At 39.4% G+C, this 16,287-nt stretch overlaps 1 protein-coding gene across 2 annotated transcripts in view; it reads right to left on the reverse strand.

Annotated features, from left to right (window-relative positions):
• ARHGAP10 (Rho GTPase activating protein 10) overlaps positions 1 to 16,287 on the reverse strand; it is a 143,495-nt gene that overhangs the window by 122,990 nt on the left and 4,218 nt on the right. Inside the window, exon 1 of one of the 2 annotated variants that reach the window (XM_035323881.1) lies at positions 12,353 to 12,425. The exons of the other annotated variant lie outside the window; for it this stretch is intronic. Coding sequence (XP_035179772.1) covers positions 12,353 to 12,395 — 43 coding nt within the window. The 5' untranslated portion in view covers positions 12,396 to 12,425. Of the gene's footprint in view, positions 1 to 12,352; positions 12,426 to 16,287 lie in introns of those variants that run through there. 2 annotated transcript variants of the gene reach the window in all.

Raw genomic sequence — 16,287 nt, forward strand, 5'->3', positions numbered from 1 at the left:
AGCCACTACAGGGGAAGGTACCTCAGCCCCTAAGGTACCAGTAGGGTAGAATTATTACTGAATAGCACACTCAGCAATTCCATTAGCCAATTCTCACTCTCATCTCTTTTTTACAGATAAATTGATAATGAAGCAGTGTACAGCTGTTTCTCTAGAGTATACTCACATTCGTATATACCTGTTTCTTAAAACAAGGGGTAGAACTTAGGTTGCTTATGTTTTAAGTAGTCCATGACTTATTCTTCAAGAAAAAGGCACAAAAACACAACTAAATCTGTGAAAATAATCTATATTTTAAAAATAGCACTTCCAGGATGGAGGGATCTATTATTTCAGGCAAATCAGTCTACCGGCACTGGAATAATCCCAAATGTAACCTGGAGGGAGAGCTATAACAAGTATTTAATCAGACGTTCCATTATAAGAAATAGATGGCCACTATAAATCTTAACCATGATGACTCAGAACAGCAAGGTTAAAGCAGCAGCAATTTCAACTATATATAAAAGAATTAGTACCCTCATCACAACTCATCTTTTCACTCATTTTAAATGTCAGATGAGCGAAACATAATATAATCTTATATTAATGCATGTGTCTTAGTGTATAATTTCATTTTGTTTCCTAGCCATCTTTCACACTGACATTTTTCCTTCCAGATTTTTCTTAGAACGTTCTTTTCAATAGTTCAACAGAAGAGAAGTGGATAATGATCAAACTCGACCATCACTTCTACAGAATGTTAAAAATGAGCTATGTAGCAGTTTATAGTTAAGGTCTATTGCATGGTAACTGGAGACAGTTTGGGGAATTATTTATTATCCAGATCACCAGATTTATCTGACCTAGACCACAAGCAACTAACCAGATGTTTAATCCTTCAGCTGCCAAGTTCTTCATCATGCTGTGAAGGCAGGCCCATCAAGTAACATTGACATTGTGCAAATATGCAAGATTAACAAGTCAGTATTTATGAAGAACTTCTGAAGCTAGCGTTAAAAGGAAACTATTTTAGTAAGCTCAGACTCACAAAAGCTGGAAACAGTTTAACTTGCTCAGAGCTGCACTTTTAAGTTCCCCTAGCGTTTTCTAAGAATTAGCCTTTAAGTAGAAAAAGAAGCTGTCAAAGTTTCTATTCTTGTATACCATCCTGTGTCACCAGTACACTATATCCACTTTGACAGAAAACTACATATGGAACTTCTACAAATGCTGGTTATTGCCTTTTACAGTACTGATATGATTCAACTGACTGGGGGGAGGGAAATATCACTAGACATCAGGCAACATGCTTCCCTATCCATGCTGCTCACCCTCTTCATCATGTACTGATTAGATATTAACTGGCAAAACCAGATGGCATCATAGCACTTTCCAGGATATTTGGCAAGCAACCTTCAGGAAAAAAAGGGGCTTGATGCTTCTAGAAATAATGTTCTAACATTTTTTTTACCACTAGGTCTCACAAGGATCACTTCTTCATATCAGTACCTAGTACTTACATACTAATGAGAAACTGCCTTTCCCTCAGAAATTTCCCTCAGAAATACTTGGAGAAAAAAAATAATAATAATAAAAAAAAAAGAAATAGAGAGTCAAACTACCAAAGAAATTGGAGGGAAACAAAAAAGACAAAAGGAAAAACCCGAAGAGCTAGCAGTACACCAGGGAAAATAATCACAGCACCAATTACTGTGATGCAGCTTAAATACTATGCCACAACACAGCCAAACAGAACAAATGGAATAAAATTGGAAGAAATGTTTGCATCTATTTTCTATTTATTTGAAACAGTGATGGGGCTGATGACTCAATACATCAGAATTAACACTTTTTCCAGCAAAGCTCAACTAACCTACTATCAGCTGGACCGAGGGAACCTCACAGCACTGCACCGAAGCAATCGAGCAGTCAGATTTGTTCAAGAAAGAATCGTATGTGAGAGTGCCAGGTTAACAGTTGGAAGTTGCTTTAGACAGCTGCAATTCTAGCTTTTATTTTGGCATTCTTTATGCTTTCAAAGAGGGTTCAGTCACAGACATTCAATTTCTCTGTCCAAAGTTTGAAAGAGTCTGAGAAATCTTGAAACACAAAAGGAAAAAAAAAAAAATGCTGCGTGTAACACAAATCACAAGCTCAACACATTTTTTTCTTATTTGTGTCTTCCATATTTGAAGTTCTATTTGACTGCAGTAATTTCATAATCTGCTCCGTAGCTCCAAGCAAAACATTAGCAAGCAAAGTTGTTTTGCTCAGCTTGTGTGATTCCCGCTACCTGCAGGACTGTGTAATTCAGAAAAATGCCAGAGATGGTTCCTTATCCCCACTTTCCTTGAATTGTAAACCTTTTGTTTTGAGCTGGAAAAGAAAAAAAGCCACAGCCAAACAAATTATCAAGTGGGGGGAAAAGGAATATAGTCAATTAAGCAAATGGCTAGCCTGGAAGCAACCACATTTCTGTCTATATTCATTTATCCTTTTTCTTGCAACAATGCACAAAGGCTTTTCCTCTGTTAGTGGGAAATTAAAATAAAGGAAATCTTAAAGCTAGAAACCAACACACATACCATGCAAAGATCTTTTAAAAGGAGAGGAGAAAGACTATTTTCTCCAAATTGCATCATATACTTGTCTTCCCAATATCTCCTTGTCATTCGTTTATAACATGAATAATTACAATTTGAATTGCTTTAAAGCAGCTCTCTTTCATTTATTTGCAAATGTATTTTTGTTTCCTACTATAAATCAGGACATTTTTATGTGCATGACACATGGAGGTAATAAGGGAACTGAAAGTAATTCTTTGTGTTTTTTCTTGAACTTAAAAGCCAACATTTACACACATTTTATAAGTCTTCCGCAAAAAAAAAATGCCAGTAATAATCTCAGGTTACTAGAAAACTTCTCCTAGGACAGGAAATTATTTTGGTCGTGATGTCTGCAGCTTCAGCTGTCAAATACATGAATATTTCTGCACTTACACTTTAGTTGTTTTCTCTTCCTAAACTGCTTTCCTTGCCATTAAAGAAAGCAACAGCAGCACCTAAAATACTGCACCTAAGTGTTACTTAATCTAACATTATAATATTTTTAAAAAAAGAGGAGGGCGGAAACAATGGAGGTCACTGACAAAATAAAGAAATAGGTCAATCTTGCTGTGCCTGAGCTTCCTCAGCACTGGTAAGGACTGACAATATAGGCACTTTCTGTGACCCTCAGATACTCAAAAGCAGCCTGCTTGGTAGATGCACAGACACTGTCAAATACCATGATCTCTCATTTTCACATGAGGAACACTCTTATACTACAGTTAAATATATAAACAGCCATTTGGCATAGAAAACCTATAGTCTCTTATTTCAGCACAGAACGGTCCAAGTATCTACAAAACTTTTCTAGATGTTCATTATGCCCCTTTCCCTAAAACAATACAGCCAACTCAACACAAACACATTCACTGCTGACAGTCCACGGTTTGGCCACATGACTGTCCTGCACATATTTCAGGTATTAGCCGTGTCAGAACCAATTACCAGAGCCTACTTGACAGGGTCTTTCACATTATCCAAAAAACATGGAGGACACAGTGTATAACAAATCTCACCCAGCTCAGTTGAGAGTTGTAGTTTTGCTGACAGCTTTCCCTCCATAAATTACTCTACACACTCACTGGCTAGCAAGCCACTAAGAGAACTGTCAGGAATCCAGTGCAAGATGTTGTTGTAAACACTATAGGATGTATTTCTTGCACATGTATGAGATCCTCTTTGTCAATGAGGACAGCTACAGCAACAGAAATTACACTGTTTCTACTTGTACCAACAGTGAAGGTTTCTACCTCAGCCTGACAGAGAGTGCTTCAGGCTGTGCTGCCCTTGACTTCAATTCCTGCAACTCCATTAATAACCCTCCCTAGCAAAGGAAGCGTGCCAAGGGTGTGTGGATCAAATTAGAAGTTTTTCTGATTAGTAAATTTTCCTCCCTCTATTTCTTGTCACTGATGAGCAGCACACAGATATGAGGATACAATATCTAAGCACATATACAAGTACCAGTGGGAGCTTGTAGAAACACAACATCCACATTACTCACGTTACCACACTTTTCAGGCCAAAATACCCATCCAAAGCATTTAGACAGTGTTTCAAGTATTAGTGTCTAACTTAAGAGTACAAGAAAAATGATTCAAAGGGAAGCACATTAACATGTCTGACCAAGCAAGAGTCCTGTACAGTAAATACATGCTGCAGCTTCATATGGGGAAGACAGGAAAGCACAATATCCATTTTTCCAGGAGACCTTCAAATAAAAGTACTGCTGTAATTTGTATTTCAACTCCTTTGCTTCAGTGCACAGGAAGGAGAGATTATAAAACTAATTGTTTGAGTGGAAATGACAGCTACATCTGGAAGACGCAGAGCAGGCAGGCAAAGCAAACATTCTCCTAGGACACAGAACAAACACCGAGAAGCACAGCTCTGGGATCGTCGGTGACATACAGCCCTGCATCCGTGGTTTAACAGCACAACCAATTTGGGAGGGCTGTGCTAATAACAGCTGACATACCAGTAGCACGGAAATACTAAAACTCAAATGTATACAGCATGAAAGTCATCTAAGCCTATCAACTGCCCTCACACCCAAAACGCTAACTATACGTCGCTAAATGACAGACCGAAGTCCTGGAAGGCAAGAGAAGAGGATGAAACAAGGTAGAGGAGGAGAAGGGAGATCCAGTGCCTGCCACCTTGAACTGAAACCTTCAACCACGGGCAGGTTGTGGCCCTTACAGAAAGTTATCCAGTGGGGACAGGGGAGTTTGCACTGGCAGTGAGAGATGAATCTAACCCCACACATTGTGCTGCAAAGCATCCTTAGCTTTTCCTCTGCAAGTGCCAGCTGTGGTTCTCTACCTTCTCCTACCAGTTTTGTACCCAGCACGTGCTAGGCTTAAATTACAAATGTTTCTAGGTAAATGTAGACCCTCAGTATATCTCACCTGTGCTTCTTTATTCATCTTTATTTCTTTGGAGGCATATTCAAGCCTTTAAGCACAACTTGCCCTAATGATCATTAGTCATTAACTTATGCAAACCTGAGTGTTGCATGCTGATCTCTCTTACTTCTATGTCACAGCAACCTACACCAAAACGGGTAAAAACATACCAAAGGCCAGCCTGGGAACTTTGAACAAAGATAATAAGGCTCTGAACAATGTTTAGAGTTGCACAGATCATACAGAATTGATGACAGAAAACAGATGTTGATTCCCTGATCGTTTACCAGATTGTAATCAGAGTTTGCTCCACAGAACTGAGTTCCTCTCGGTGAAAGATACATAGAATCGCTGTCTAGTGCTTCAGTATTTAAAACTTTAAACAAAGTGAGATCAAATCAGATTAGAAGTTATCCACATACCATTGGCTATATGGATATGGAAAAGGAAAGAAAAAGCATTCAGGTGTTTTATTTCTTAGTTAAGGTTAGTAGAGAACATACTAACTAAAAAAAAACACATTTCCTAGCTATCTATCTCACTTCAGAGGCCAAATTCCAAAGCAGGCATCTGCAAATGGGAATCTCTGCATAAACAGTTCCTGGTCTGAGGTCAGCTCAGAGCAGAACCATCTTCTTCTCCTTATTAGTAATACAGATTTTAAAAATTCTTTATAAGGAGAAGTTGATATTACTAATACCATTTTACTTAAAAACTGAAAGCAACATGCCTATTGGGAGCTTACAATACAGCTGGCTTGCTGATTGTTGGCGATGAAATCCCCCAACTTGCTTCTGATTCTCATTTTGTCATCGTCTTTCCCATTGGCATAAGCATAAACCATATGGGCTTTACATACAATTCATAATCTTCACTCTTGGTTTACTAAGATTCAGTTTACTCTAATTTAATACACTTGTCCATAATTAAGCCATGTAAAATGACAGGGACTATGACTTAGATTTTAGTTCAGTGGGAGCCACCTGTTTCATGTTAAGGCAAGACAAATTAGGATTCACTCACAGGGTTTACAGATAATTTTTGTTATTAGTTACCACTGTCAAGACAGAGACAAATCCAAAAATTCAGTCAATTACTTTTAGGCCTGGGTAGCAGCCAGCAGAAGTACTTGCTGGCTTCAGAGGTTTGCCAAACGTAGAGAGACGTTAGCGTCGGCAGGGAATATTTCCTTTCTTGGCTTCTGTCTGCCAGAGGTTGCAGTCACCAAATTAGGATTAAGGACGGGTCCAGAAAGAACAACGCAGGGCTAAATGTAGGACTCATCTCAGTGCTATCTGCTAGGACAGAGCCTGAGTTGGTGCAATTACTGAGGTAGGAAAAAGAGGAAAGAGCCAAAACTGGCACTGAACTTAGACGGGTGCAGCTGGCTTTGCCTACCTGCCTCTGTCAGGGACTGAGGCAAGGAGGAACAGGAGGCAAACCTAATCCAGGGGACCGCAGCCAGCACGTGTGCAGGGCAGGACACCTAAGGCTTTGGACAGAAAGGACTGCCAGGCACAAGACGAGGTTTGGATAAGCCAAAGTCAATGTACTAAGACTCTTACAGCGCCTGTAAATTAATGCCCGTCTAGAGTTAGTTCTGGAATCGACTGGTGGATTTGGGGATAGATTTCAAGCCAGCACAAGCACACACGTTGCTGACTGACAGAGCCACCAAGGGAAGCACAATCTCAGGTTTGTTATTGCAATTTCTTGCTATTCCAGAAAGTACAAAGAATCAGGCAGATGCGATCATTACCTTGAAGGAACATTTAACACGACTGCATACAAAAAAACAAAGATGTCCGATTCAACACGCCTTCCTCAAATCTGCAAGTGCAAAACAGTTCTGATCACCACTTAACGAACTGAACGGTGCTCTGAAATTGTCACACGATTGACAATACAACCACAATGCCTGCAATCTGCCTTACTAAACAGACTATTCAAATGCACTGCTTAGGTTAAACGTCAGGGCCTCCTAATTACTATCTCCAATAAAGACTGGGTGTGCAGCCTTATCTAATCAGTTGGTCTCTCACCTCACTCGTCTGTAAACAGACCGAGCAGCCCAACCTACTTGGCAGGATGCTGAAAGACTAGCATCTAAAATGCTTTACGCACTTCAAAGTGCTACATAGGTTGTTTGTTTATTGAAAACTATCCTCATACTCATTTTAAATTGCACACGCTTTACATGACAGAAGAAACAATGCTACCAATAGAACACTGGAAATCATTACTAAGAGTTTAAAATGGACTGGGACTGGGCTGATCTTAAGCAAGCAAGTTTGCCTCTAATGTTGCTGCTGACATTTCCTGCACACAGCTGTCTGCTGTTTTTTTCTAGTGGCTACCCTAAGAACATCCTTGCTGTCAAGAACCCCCATCAGTCCAAGCTGGTTAATGCACGATTACAGGACAGATCAGGAATTGATATAGAAGGGAAGAACCTTAATCACTAACAGTATGTGGATACATAAAAGCAACAGCTCTCAATTCTCCCCATCATCTTAACTACCCACTTGCAATAACTTTATATCCTACTGGAATCTAAAAGATTGAAAAGCATTAAAACACAGACAAATGACATTATAAGTTAAGGAAACAAGCAAAAAAATAACTCTTTATTGACAAGGAATTTTCAACTTCCTATACTGCACGTACCACAAAAGCATCCCTGTGGGCTTTGATGGAGAAAGGAACAGTAGTCCAGAAAACATCAAAAGAATTTGTGAAGTGACTGACAGAACACAAAACCAACAGGTTTAAGCAAAGAACCTGGGAGGGAAACAAAATGTTGAAAGTCACTCAATAGCAGTCAATCAATGAGAGCTACCACATAATGTGGCAACATTCTCCAAAGTAGTACGGATTTTTCTTTCTCTGAAAAAAGTTACACGATTCTTCAACTTAAAAAGGCTGAAGAAAACTGCACTAGAGAGCATTATAATTGGTCCCTCTCTGGAGGGAAAGCAACTGTGACTAAGGAAGTAACTTCAGAAAGACAAGCAAGAAAACCCACCGTACTCCTAAATAAAGAACTGATGGGCAGTCCTTCTCTGACATTACTACTTATTGACATCAATGTATTCCCTCTGGTATTGTTTAGAGCTCCAAAAGCCCTGTTTTCCCCCCCTTAATTATTCTCCAGTGGGTAAAAACTTAACTGACACTGGCAACCCTGGATGTTTTGTGAGGGAGGGACGCAACTAGGAGAGCAGGCAGTTTACTCTGGGAAAAGAAAAAGAAGAAAAGCCTAGGAACAACATTCCTATAGGTTTCATCATTAACTTGCTAACTGGCACCCCTCTCCCCTGTATGCCATTAGCAGACCACATTCATTCTGTTCCTGCTCTCTGTGAGAGTAAATTACAGAGTAGGAAAGCAATAGGAGATGCAAAGGAAAAATATTAAAAAACAAAACCACAAGCACCTCTTCCAAGGCTTAGCAAGGGCTTCAGAGAGCAATTGGTTCAGCCTTTATTCTGTTCCAGCAGCTCTAACACAAACTCTCAGAAACCCCAAGCATGTCTCCATGCTAACCTGTGCGAAAAAAACACGCTATTGAACCTATCCTTCTCTTCCCTATTATTTGAATATTCACATATATTTGCTCTACAAATTTTCACCAGAACAGGCAGCTAGACATCAAACGAGGTGAGAGAGGCAGCAAACTCTGGCAGGCTATGACAAGATCTAAGAAGTGACCCAACTAAGACCTCACTGAAGGAAGAGAGAAAAAGGGAGAATCACAAGCTGCAGAGCAGCTACGAGATATTTTCTGAGCAACACTGCTTCCCGGCTTTCCCCAGTGCCTCTGCTCGTCACTCAGGGAATGCCACCCTGAGCCACCCATCCAGGCACTCAGACTGAAACTCGGCAGCTGCTCACATCTTTCTCAGCTACTACACTAATAATAGTGTCCAGGAAGCAATGTTCCAATAAGGCCATTCAATAATGTTCTTGTGAAATGTGAGATCGGCTCCTGACCACTATTAAAATACTGCAATTTTCCATATTTGAAAGAGAAACTGCAGGAGAGAGCAGCAGAAAAAAAAGCTGCTGATGATGAAGAATGGCATCCTTACTCAACAAGTGTAAACTTAACTCTCCTCAAAAAGATTTACTTTCAAATCTGAGACATCAAAAACATCTGATCCCTTTTGTGAGCCTTCAACATCCTAAACACAAGTTATAGCTGTTAAAACAAGACCAGAACCAAGAAAGCATATAAAGAAAGTTTTATTTATATAAGAACTGAAATTAAAACAAATGTTGACAGTAACGTTTGGGTTATGTTTGATGCTGTTGGAGCATCAGAGGCTTTTTATTTGTTTCACTGTGTGTCAGGAGGGGCTTTGTTTGATTGTTACATGTTTCTTAAAAATCTGTCAAGCACCATTATGAGAAATTTGCTCTGTAACAGACAGAAGTTGGGGGGGGAAAGAAGCAGCTAAGGGATCAGTTCGTAGTGCAGTCCTGTTATTTGCTCCACTCAAACTAAAACTGCTACTTTTCTTAGCTGACCTCTAAATTTCTTATTTTAAAATGCATTGGTAGTAATAATGCCAACATAATTTTCAAGAAGATATCAGAGCCATCTTCCTGGTAAACACTTCAATGTAAAGAAGTACAAAAGAAAAAAAGTATGAGCAAAATATTTTCTCAAGGAAGCAAGTTTTGCAGTAACACTTCAAGTCTGAACAGGATTTAATTTTGTCCAGAGAGCACAGTAACAAGATTGCCATATCCAAGTTCTTATTCTCAAAAGGATACTTCCTATAAAGAAGTAACTGACTATATGCTATAAACCTTAGAGATATCAAACCGCTGACTTAAATTCCCACTTCAATAATCTGCACTGCAAGGGCAGAACAGCTGTCTTCTGAGTTAATACTGCCATACCCTCCTTACTGAGATGTCTAAAACATTACTGTAGGAGAATACCGCATGTTCTGATACTATTTTAAGCTAATTTACTTGTAGAGGATAAGAAAAACAAAAAAAAAACAAACAAACAAACAAAAAAAAAGTTTGTAACTACCACTCGATGCAAATAACTACAGGAAAAAAAAAAAAAAACAGTGGGTGCAGTCTTACATAAAATGCAAAGGGGACTGATATGCAACACTGTTCTATGGCATTTCAAAATTTGTGGACTATTCTACAGATAAATGTGTCCCAATTCAAGGCAGTAGTTTAAACAGCAATGGACAGAAAGAAAAAAAATAGAGGGTTCACCTAAAGCCACTCCCAAAATCTAGATATACATTGCTCTTTTGTCCATATTATCCAAGTATACGAAAAGCCTCAACAGCGTTGGGTGTTAAAAAAAGCAGCATGGTGTGAAGGTATGAAAACATGCTACTATTTCATTCATTCAACTTACTTTTATCCTACATATTATATGGTCAGCACTACGAAAATAAAAAACATTCAGAGATAGAGTGCTATCTGTAATACAGATCCTGTTACACCAAAATATAAAGTATTTGCTGTAAATAAAGAGAAATTCATACCAAAGACACATTCCAAATACTGACGTATGAAAGCAGTTAATGGACGCAGGAAGAGAAATAAAAATTTGAGATAAATTAACACAAAGAAGCATTTCTGTTCAGTCTCAAAGCTACATTTTCAAACAAACATTTGCATCTAAGAGACTGGTTTAGAGGAGCTCTGTTTCTTAAATACACATGCTAAAACTCATTTTCCACTAGGCCAACTATTATGATTACTAGACCAGATATGGACACAACCTTCTCAGGGATCTTCCACGCTGCTAGTCACTAGATCTTATCCCTCCACAAGGGCATTTCCAGTAGTCAGGAATACGCTCAGAGCAGTATACACTCTGCAAGTGCTGCCCAGAAAATACAGCCTCCAGCCCTCAAGTGCTTGGGCTTTGCAATGGATGAATAAGCCTTTCTAAGCCAAGCAAAGCATTTCAGCTCACCTGAAATCATGGTATCCTGGCACATCTAGGTTCATGTCTCCTTCAGTTTTACCCTCAAAGTTCACCTGAACAAAGGACAACATTCCCACATGAGATGCAAAGATGTCACCCAGGCATTTCCTTAGTTCATTTCAGCAACTACATTAAAACTTGAGCTGAGTTTCTGGAGCTTTGCCCCATACCTCTATAAAACATAGCTAAAGACTTCTCTAAGAGGAAGGAAACAGGTGCCCAAAAGAAATTTTCATGCTGCCCCTTAAGGAGCATTGCCTTCCCCCTCAGGTGCAGCCCTGCAGAATCTCATGGGAAGAGCACGAAAGGTGTTGGCAGACACAGACATGTTTTGTAATAAGTTGTGGCCATGGGACAGTAGAGTGCAGATTCTTTCTAGCACCAAATTCTTTTACTTCCATTATTAGAAGGAAAAGAAGTTACAAAGGATGAAATACATCTAGGTAGTTTTATATCTTTTGCCAAAGGAGATGGATTTGCTGGAACGCTGCAACAGACAGTCAAGAGGCACAACAGAAATTTAAAACTACTGGAAGTATAAAGGTAGGATTAAAAAAAAAAGAAGTGAGGCACAGTAACAGTATGGTAATATTGCCACACAACAAGAACGTTTAAAAGCAGACTGGAAAATAGTCAGCTTTGCTCCTGGAAGGCTTGCAGACAAAAAATGAGTTGAACTGACAAACTTTAGAAAAACAGTTATTCAGCTTGTCAATTAGAGCAGGCCTTTTCTACAGAGACAGCATACAACCTGATATTTAACAGGAAAACAGCGTTCACCATGCCAATTATACAGTTTTGCTCTCAAAGCACCAATGTGTTTCAAAGGCTGAAACTACAGTGTTTGGTTTGTTAATCCACACAGCTACAAACTCAGTCACGTGACAGATTTCTAAGAACAGTGACCTACTGCCAAAATTATATTTCAAAAAGTTTTTCTTTGAGTCCTCAGTGACCTGGCAACATGCTCCCTTCACCTGTTTTGCAAGCAAGCTGGTGCTTTAAAAAAAATTCTAAGCAATCATTTTCATTTAAATCCGTTACTAGTTTCCTTAACAACTTTGAAAATACTAGTACCACTTGAATATAGGTACGTTGGAACAACAACAAATCTTTTTTGAAAGCATGCAACTTTTTCTAATACCTGACAAAAATCACAGGTTACAACGAACAAAAGTTAGGTGCTCTCTCTCTGCTTGTGAAGAAAATCCACCTTTTGAGATCTGATATATTACAGTCCAGTATTTTCTTGTTGGTGGTGGTGTTTTGTTTTTGAAGTTGAAACATTACAAACTTCAATCTCTTCATACATTCACCAATTCTAAGCCCTCAGTTCATCAGCTTACTGGGGACAGGTGCAAATTTCAATGCTAAAAAGTACTTACCAGCAATAGAATTACTGAAGATGTACTCCTGGACACTGTACATTCTACAGCTTCCTCCAGAGCTCAGATCTAATACACAGTCTTGCTCAGTTTTGTCCTGGTTGCTCAATTTTCCTTGCTAAATTAAACAAGACATTTTTTCCTCTTCAAGGACACAGAGTCCCAAGCAGCAAGTGAATATACAAAAGGTACAAAGAATTAAGGTAAACTAATAACCCGATCTGCTGGGAGGGTCAAATTCTTCTCTCTTGACCTACCTGATAACTCCCACCTGCCCCTCCTCTAAGCTAAAGAGGCAAAAACAAACAGCAACATGACATTTATTCAAAGGTGTGGACAGCAGTAAAACCAACACCAGTTCAATAAGACTATGGTTTTCCATCTCTGAAGATTACTCCTCCCTACTACTGCTTCTTTCCCACGAAGGACATCCCCAGATTCGGGAACTTAATCATCCTTGGCCTGTTACTGCCACATTGCTTCTGAGCACCTCCATATCTTCTCTCAATTTTTATCTTGAGAGATGAGCAAACACATGGGAGGGAAAAGAACAGCCAGGGGAGGAAACAAAAACAGAACAGAAGAAGACATCCGCACAAGAAGCATCAGCCCACAGGTGCAAGTAGGTATCAAAAAACAACTACGTAACATTCAGTTTGCCTGCCAAAAACTGCCCAAAACACCTGTCCAGAAAAAGAATTTGAGAATAACATAAACCTAACCACAACTCTCCCATAAGGTATCCATCCCAGTCCCAAGATCCCCTTTCCCAGTGAGGTACTTGTGTGCAGTCTGGATACCAGGTGCACATCTGCATCCCAGGCACACAGCGTGGGGCATTTTAAACTGCAGCCCCTGCAACTCCTGCCTTTTCCACCACAGTCCTGTCCCAGAGCACAGCCTCCAAGGGAGCAGCTGGGATGCAGCTCCTGTGCCTACCATGGTTCTTTTTGCCAAAGAAGATGGATTTAGCTCAGCAATAAGATAGATTTTGGGCGCCTGCTAAAACTGACAGATGTTTAAGTCCCTGAACAGTCATTGCTTCAACTGTTCTGCTAATAATATGCCCAAGCATATCTGATCATATATTTTTATGCTCACTAGGTATTCCAGAAAAGCACTCAACTGCCCAGAGTAGCTTAATTTTCCACCTCCAAAACGTAAAGACTTTTAAAAGATGATCAGAACACCAGTGTATCACTGCATCTCTGTAACGACTGTCGTAAGAACAACAGCAAGTTTGATCTGGAAGCTCAGAAAAGTGAGAGCATTAGAGCCTCTTTAAACCTTAGACCCAAAGGGGAATCCCAGCAAACATCAGCAAGTCATAAACATTCCCCTGAGAAGCCACAACCCTCCCCATCAAAACATAAAGGGTATTGCCAAGGTCCGCATGCTGTTGACTACCCCAGCCAGACAGCCAAGCCTCTGTTTTTTAAGCTAGCAAGTAAAATGCCACAGTAGGGATCGAAGCTGGTGGTGTAAAACAAAGCACCAAGGTCACAGTGAACTCCATATATAAATATGCAATGTTAAAAAACAGCTGGGGAGGTAGGAGGAGAGAAGTACCGGGATGCAGCTCTTTCATGCCGCTGCAAAACATGTTTCCAAGTGCTCCTCTTGGAAGCCAGGGCACAGCACCCGGCCCGTACACTACTCCCACTGCTGCAGGTGGCACAAATTGAGCACTCTAGAACAGGTCAGCTCCCCTCCCTGCCTCCTTATAAGAAATCAGTACATATCCCAAATGAGAAGGTCTGTCTCACTAAGGACTACAAAGCTGATTTTAGACTGACTTGAGAACTATTTTCAGCACTGTTAACTTCTGCTTATCAAAATTTACAGCATATTTGCATTACAGAGCTGACAAGTGTACGATCGTTTCATGAATGGAATACACCTGCAGCCTTAGCAAGTGTGCAGCACTAACAGATGATCTATTTTTCTTTACTTAATTGCAAGCAGGTGTTGTCACTTTACAGACTGTAGAACAAATCCAGCCAACTCAAGATGATGGATTCAAATTCCATACTATTTAATAAGTTTCCAAGAGGCTTGTCATTCAGAAGGAAAAAAAATAAAGCAGGAAAAGAGTTGGAACATGAACTATGAGATTACTTTTCTAAAAATTACAAACTGCTATTTCTATGTTGTTGTTTTTTTGTCCTGAAAAAAAAAAAAAAAAAAAAAACACACTAAACACCAGTCTCCTTCAATAACTACCCACACAGTTTATCTAAAAACTAACATTTCCACAAATTTTTTGAAAGACAGAACTGCTCCAGTCAAGAACCTGTTGCATCTCTTATCACTGATAAAACTCATGTAAATTCATGTATTTTATGAAATCACATGTTCTAGTTCACCAGCACAATGCTCTACTTTGAATACAGGAAAAAAACAGTGGAACATCTGCAGGACAAAGAAGGTAATGGAGCTAGTTAGTAATCCAAGCTGAAAAGACATGATTCAAGATGACAAACTGGCATCCTCCACAGAATGAGCTTGACACTTTTTATAGCTACTGACACAGTAATGAATGCTTTACTTCGGGTGGAGCTAAATGCAATGTTATACAGAGTATTTTCTTAAAAGGAAGTACTTCGCTGATCCCAGTACAGAAACAGCTTTATCTACAAGCAGGAAAAAAGGTAGTGTCTTAGCTAGTTAGGCCTAACAGTGGCAATCACCTTGGAGGGAAGCGAAAAACAACATTCTATTATTATAAGCAGTTCTTTCTGAAGGGAAAGCTGGATCAGATGGGCCCCAAAGCATCTATTTGCCTTAGTCTTCCAATGCTTCCACTATTGAGCTGAATTCCAATAGGAACGTCTTTGTTTGAATAGTATCAAAAAAGTATATACTGCTCAGTAGCCTAACACTGCTAGCAGAAATTTTTATCTAACTCTGCCCTAACAGTGTTTTTCAAACTTATATCTCAGACTGTTCATATAAGAGCACTTATTTGCTTACTGTTATCACATCTACAACATGCCTTATAACAGAAATAAAGGCCTTTTTTCAGTACCAATTGAAAACTAAAATAGCTCTTTAAAACACTTAAATGTGAAGATATACTAATTCATAGCTCCCACTGAATTCAAGGGAAATGAGGCAAAGACAAAGACCTAGCTAATACTGGTGATTTAGGAAAGTTTGCACACAAGTTCAGCTAAGGCCCCCTTGCAGTATTCCCCACTCGTCCCCCTTATTAACTAACAATGACATTAGGTTTACTCTGTCTTCAGATTCTTTCTAAATCTTTAGTGAATGCCCATTTCAGCAACAGAAGTTATTAATGAGTTCCCTATTAACTGTTTTACCTTACTTCTTTGACATGCACTTAAGTGCCAAAAGAACAACGTTATTGTTGCAGAAAATTCCTAAGACTTTCAGAGCTGGCACAAATAATACAGTAGCAAAGTGGGTTCATAAACGCAGATTATGCTAAGGAAAGCTTTACAAAATGGACATTTAGTGCTTAGGAAAAAAAGCACTGTGGTTCAGGTGATCTGAATAGCTTCTATACTTACCCAGATTCTCTACAGCTACACAGATTACAACAGCCACTACTGTTATATAATGACATCCATCTTTGGTCAGACCAAAAACACACTTGGCACAGCATCTGAGAGGTCAACCAACACCATACACTAAGAGAAGGTGCCCAGAAAGAAAAAAAAAAAAAAAAAAAAAAAAGGTGTTTAGCCAACACAGACAACAAATTAGGTCCTGGATTTGTATTAGGAATTGCTCATCAGTCAACTCTGCTAAAAGAAAGACTCAGCCTATTCTAGTAGGTCAAGGATGGGACTGGGAACGGCTTTATTCCCATTGTCAACAAGATTTCCACTCTACTTATCTTCTCGATGGTGAGCTTGTAAAAGACCAGTTAGTAATAACTAAGAGTATCTCAGTGGAAACAGAATTTGCTG

The sequence above is a fragment of the Oxyura jamaicensis genome, chromosome 4, assembly GCF_011077185.1.
Source record: "Oxyura jamaicensis isolate SHBP4307 breed ruddy duck chromosome 4, BPBGC_Ojam_1.0, whole genome shotgun sequence".
Lineage (NCBI taxonomy): Eukaryota > Metazoa > Chordata > Aves > Anseriformes > Anatidae > Oxyura > Oxyura jamaicensis.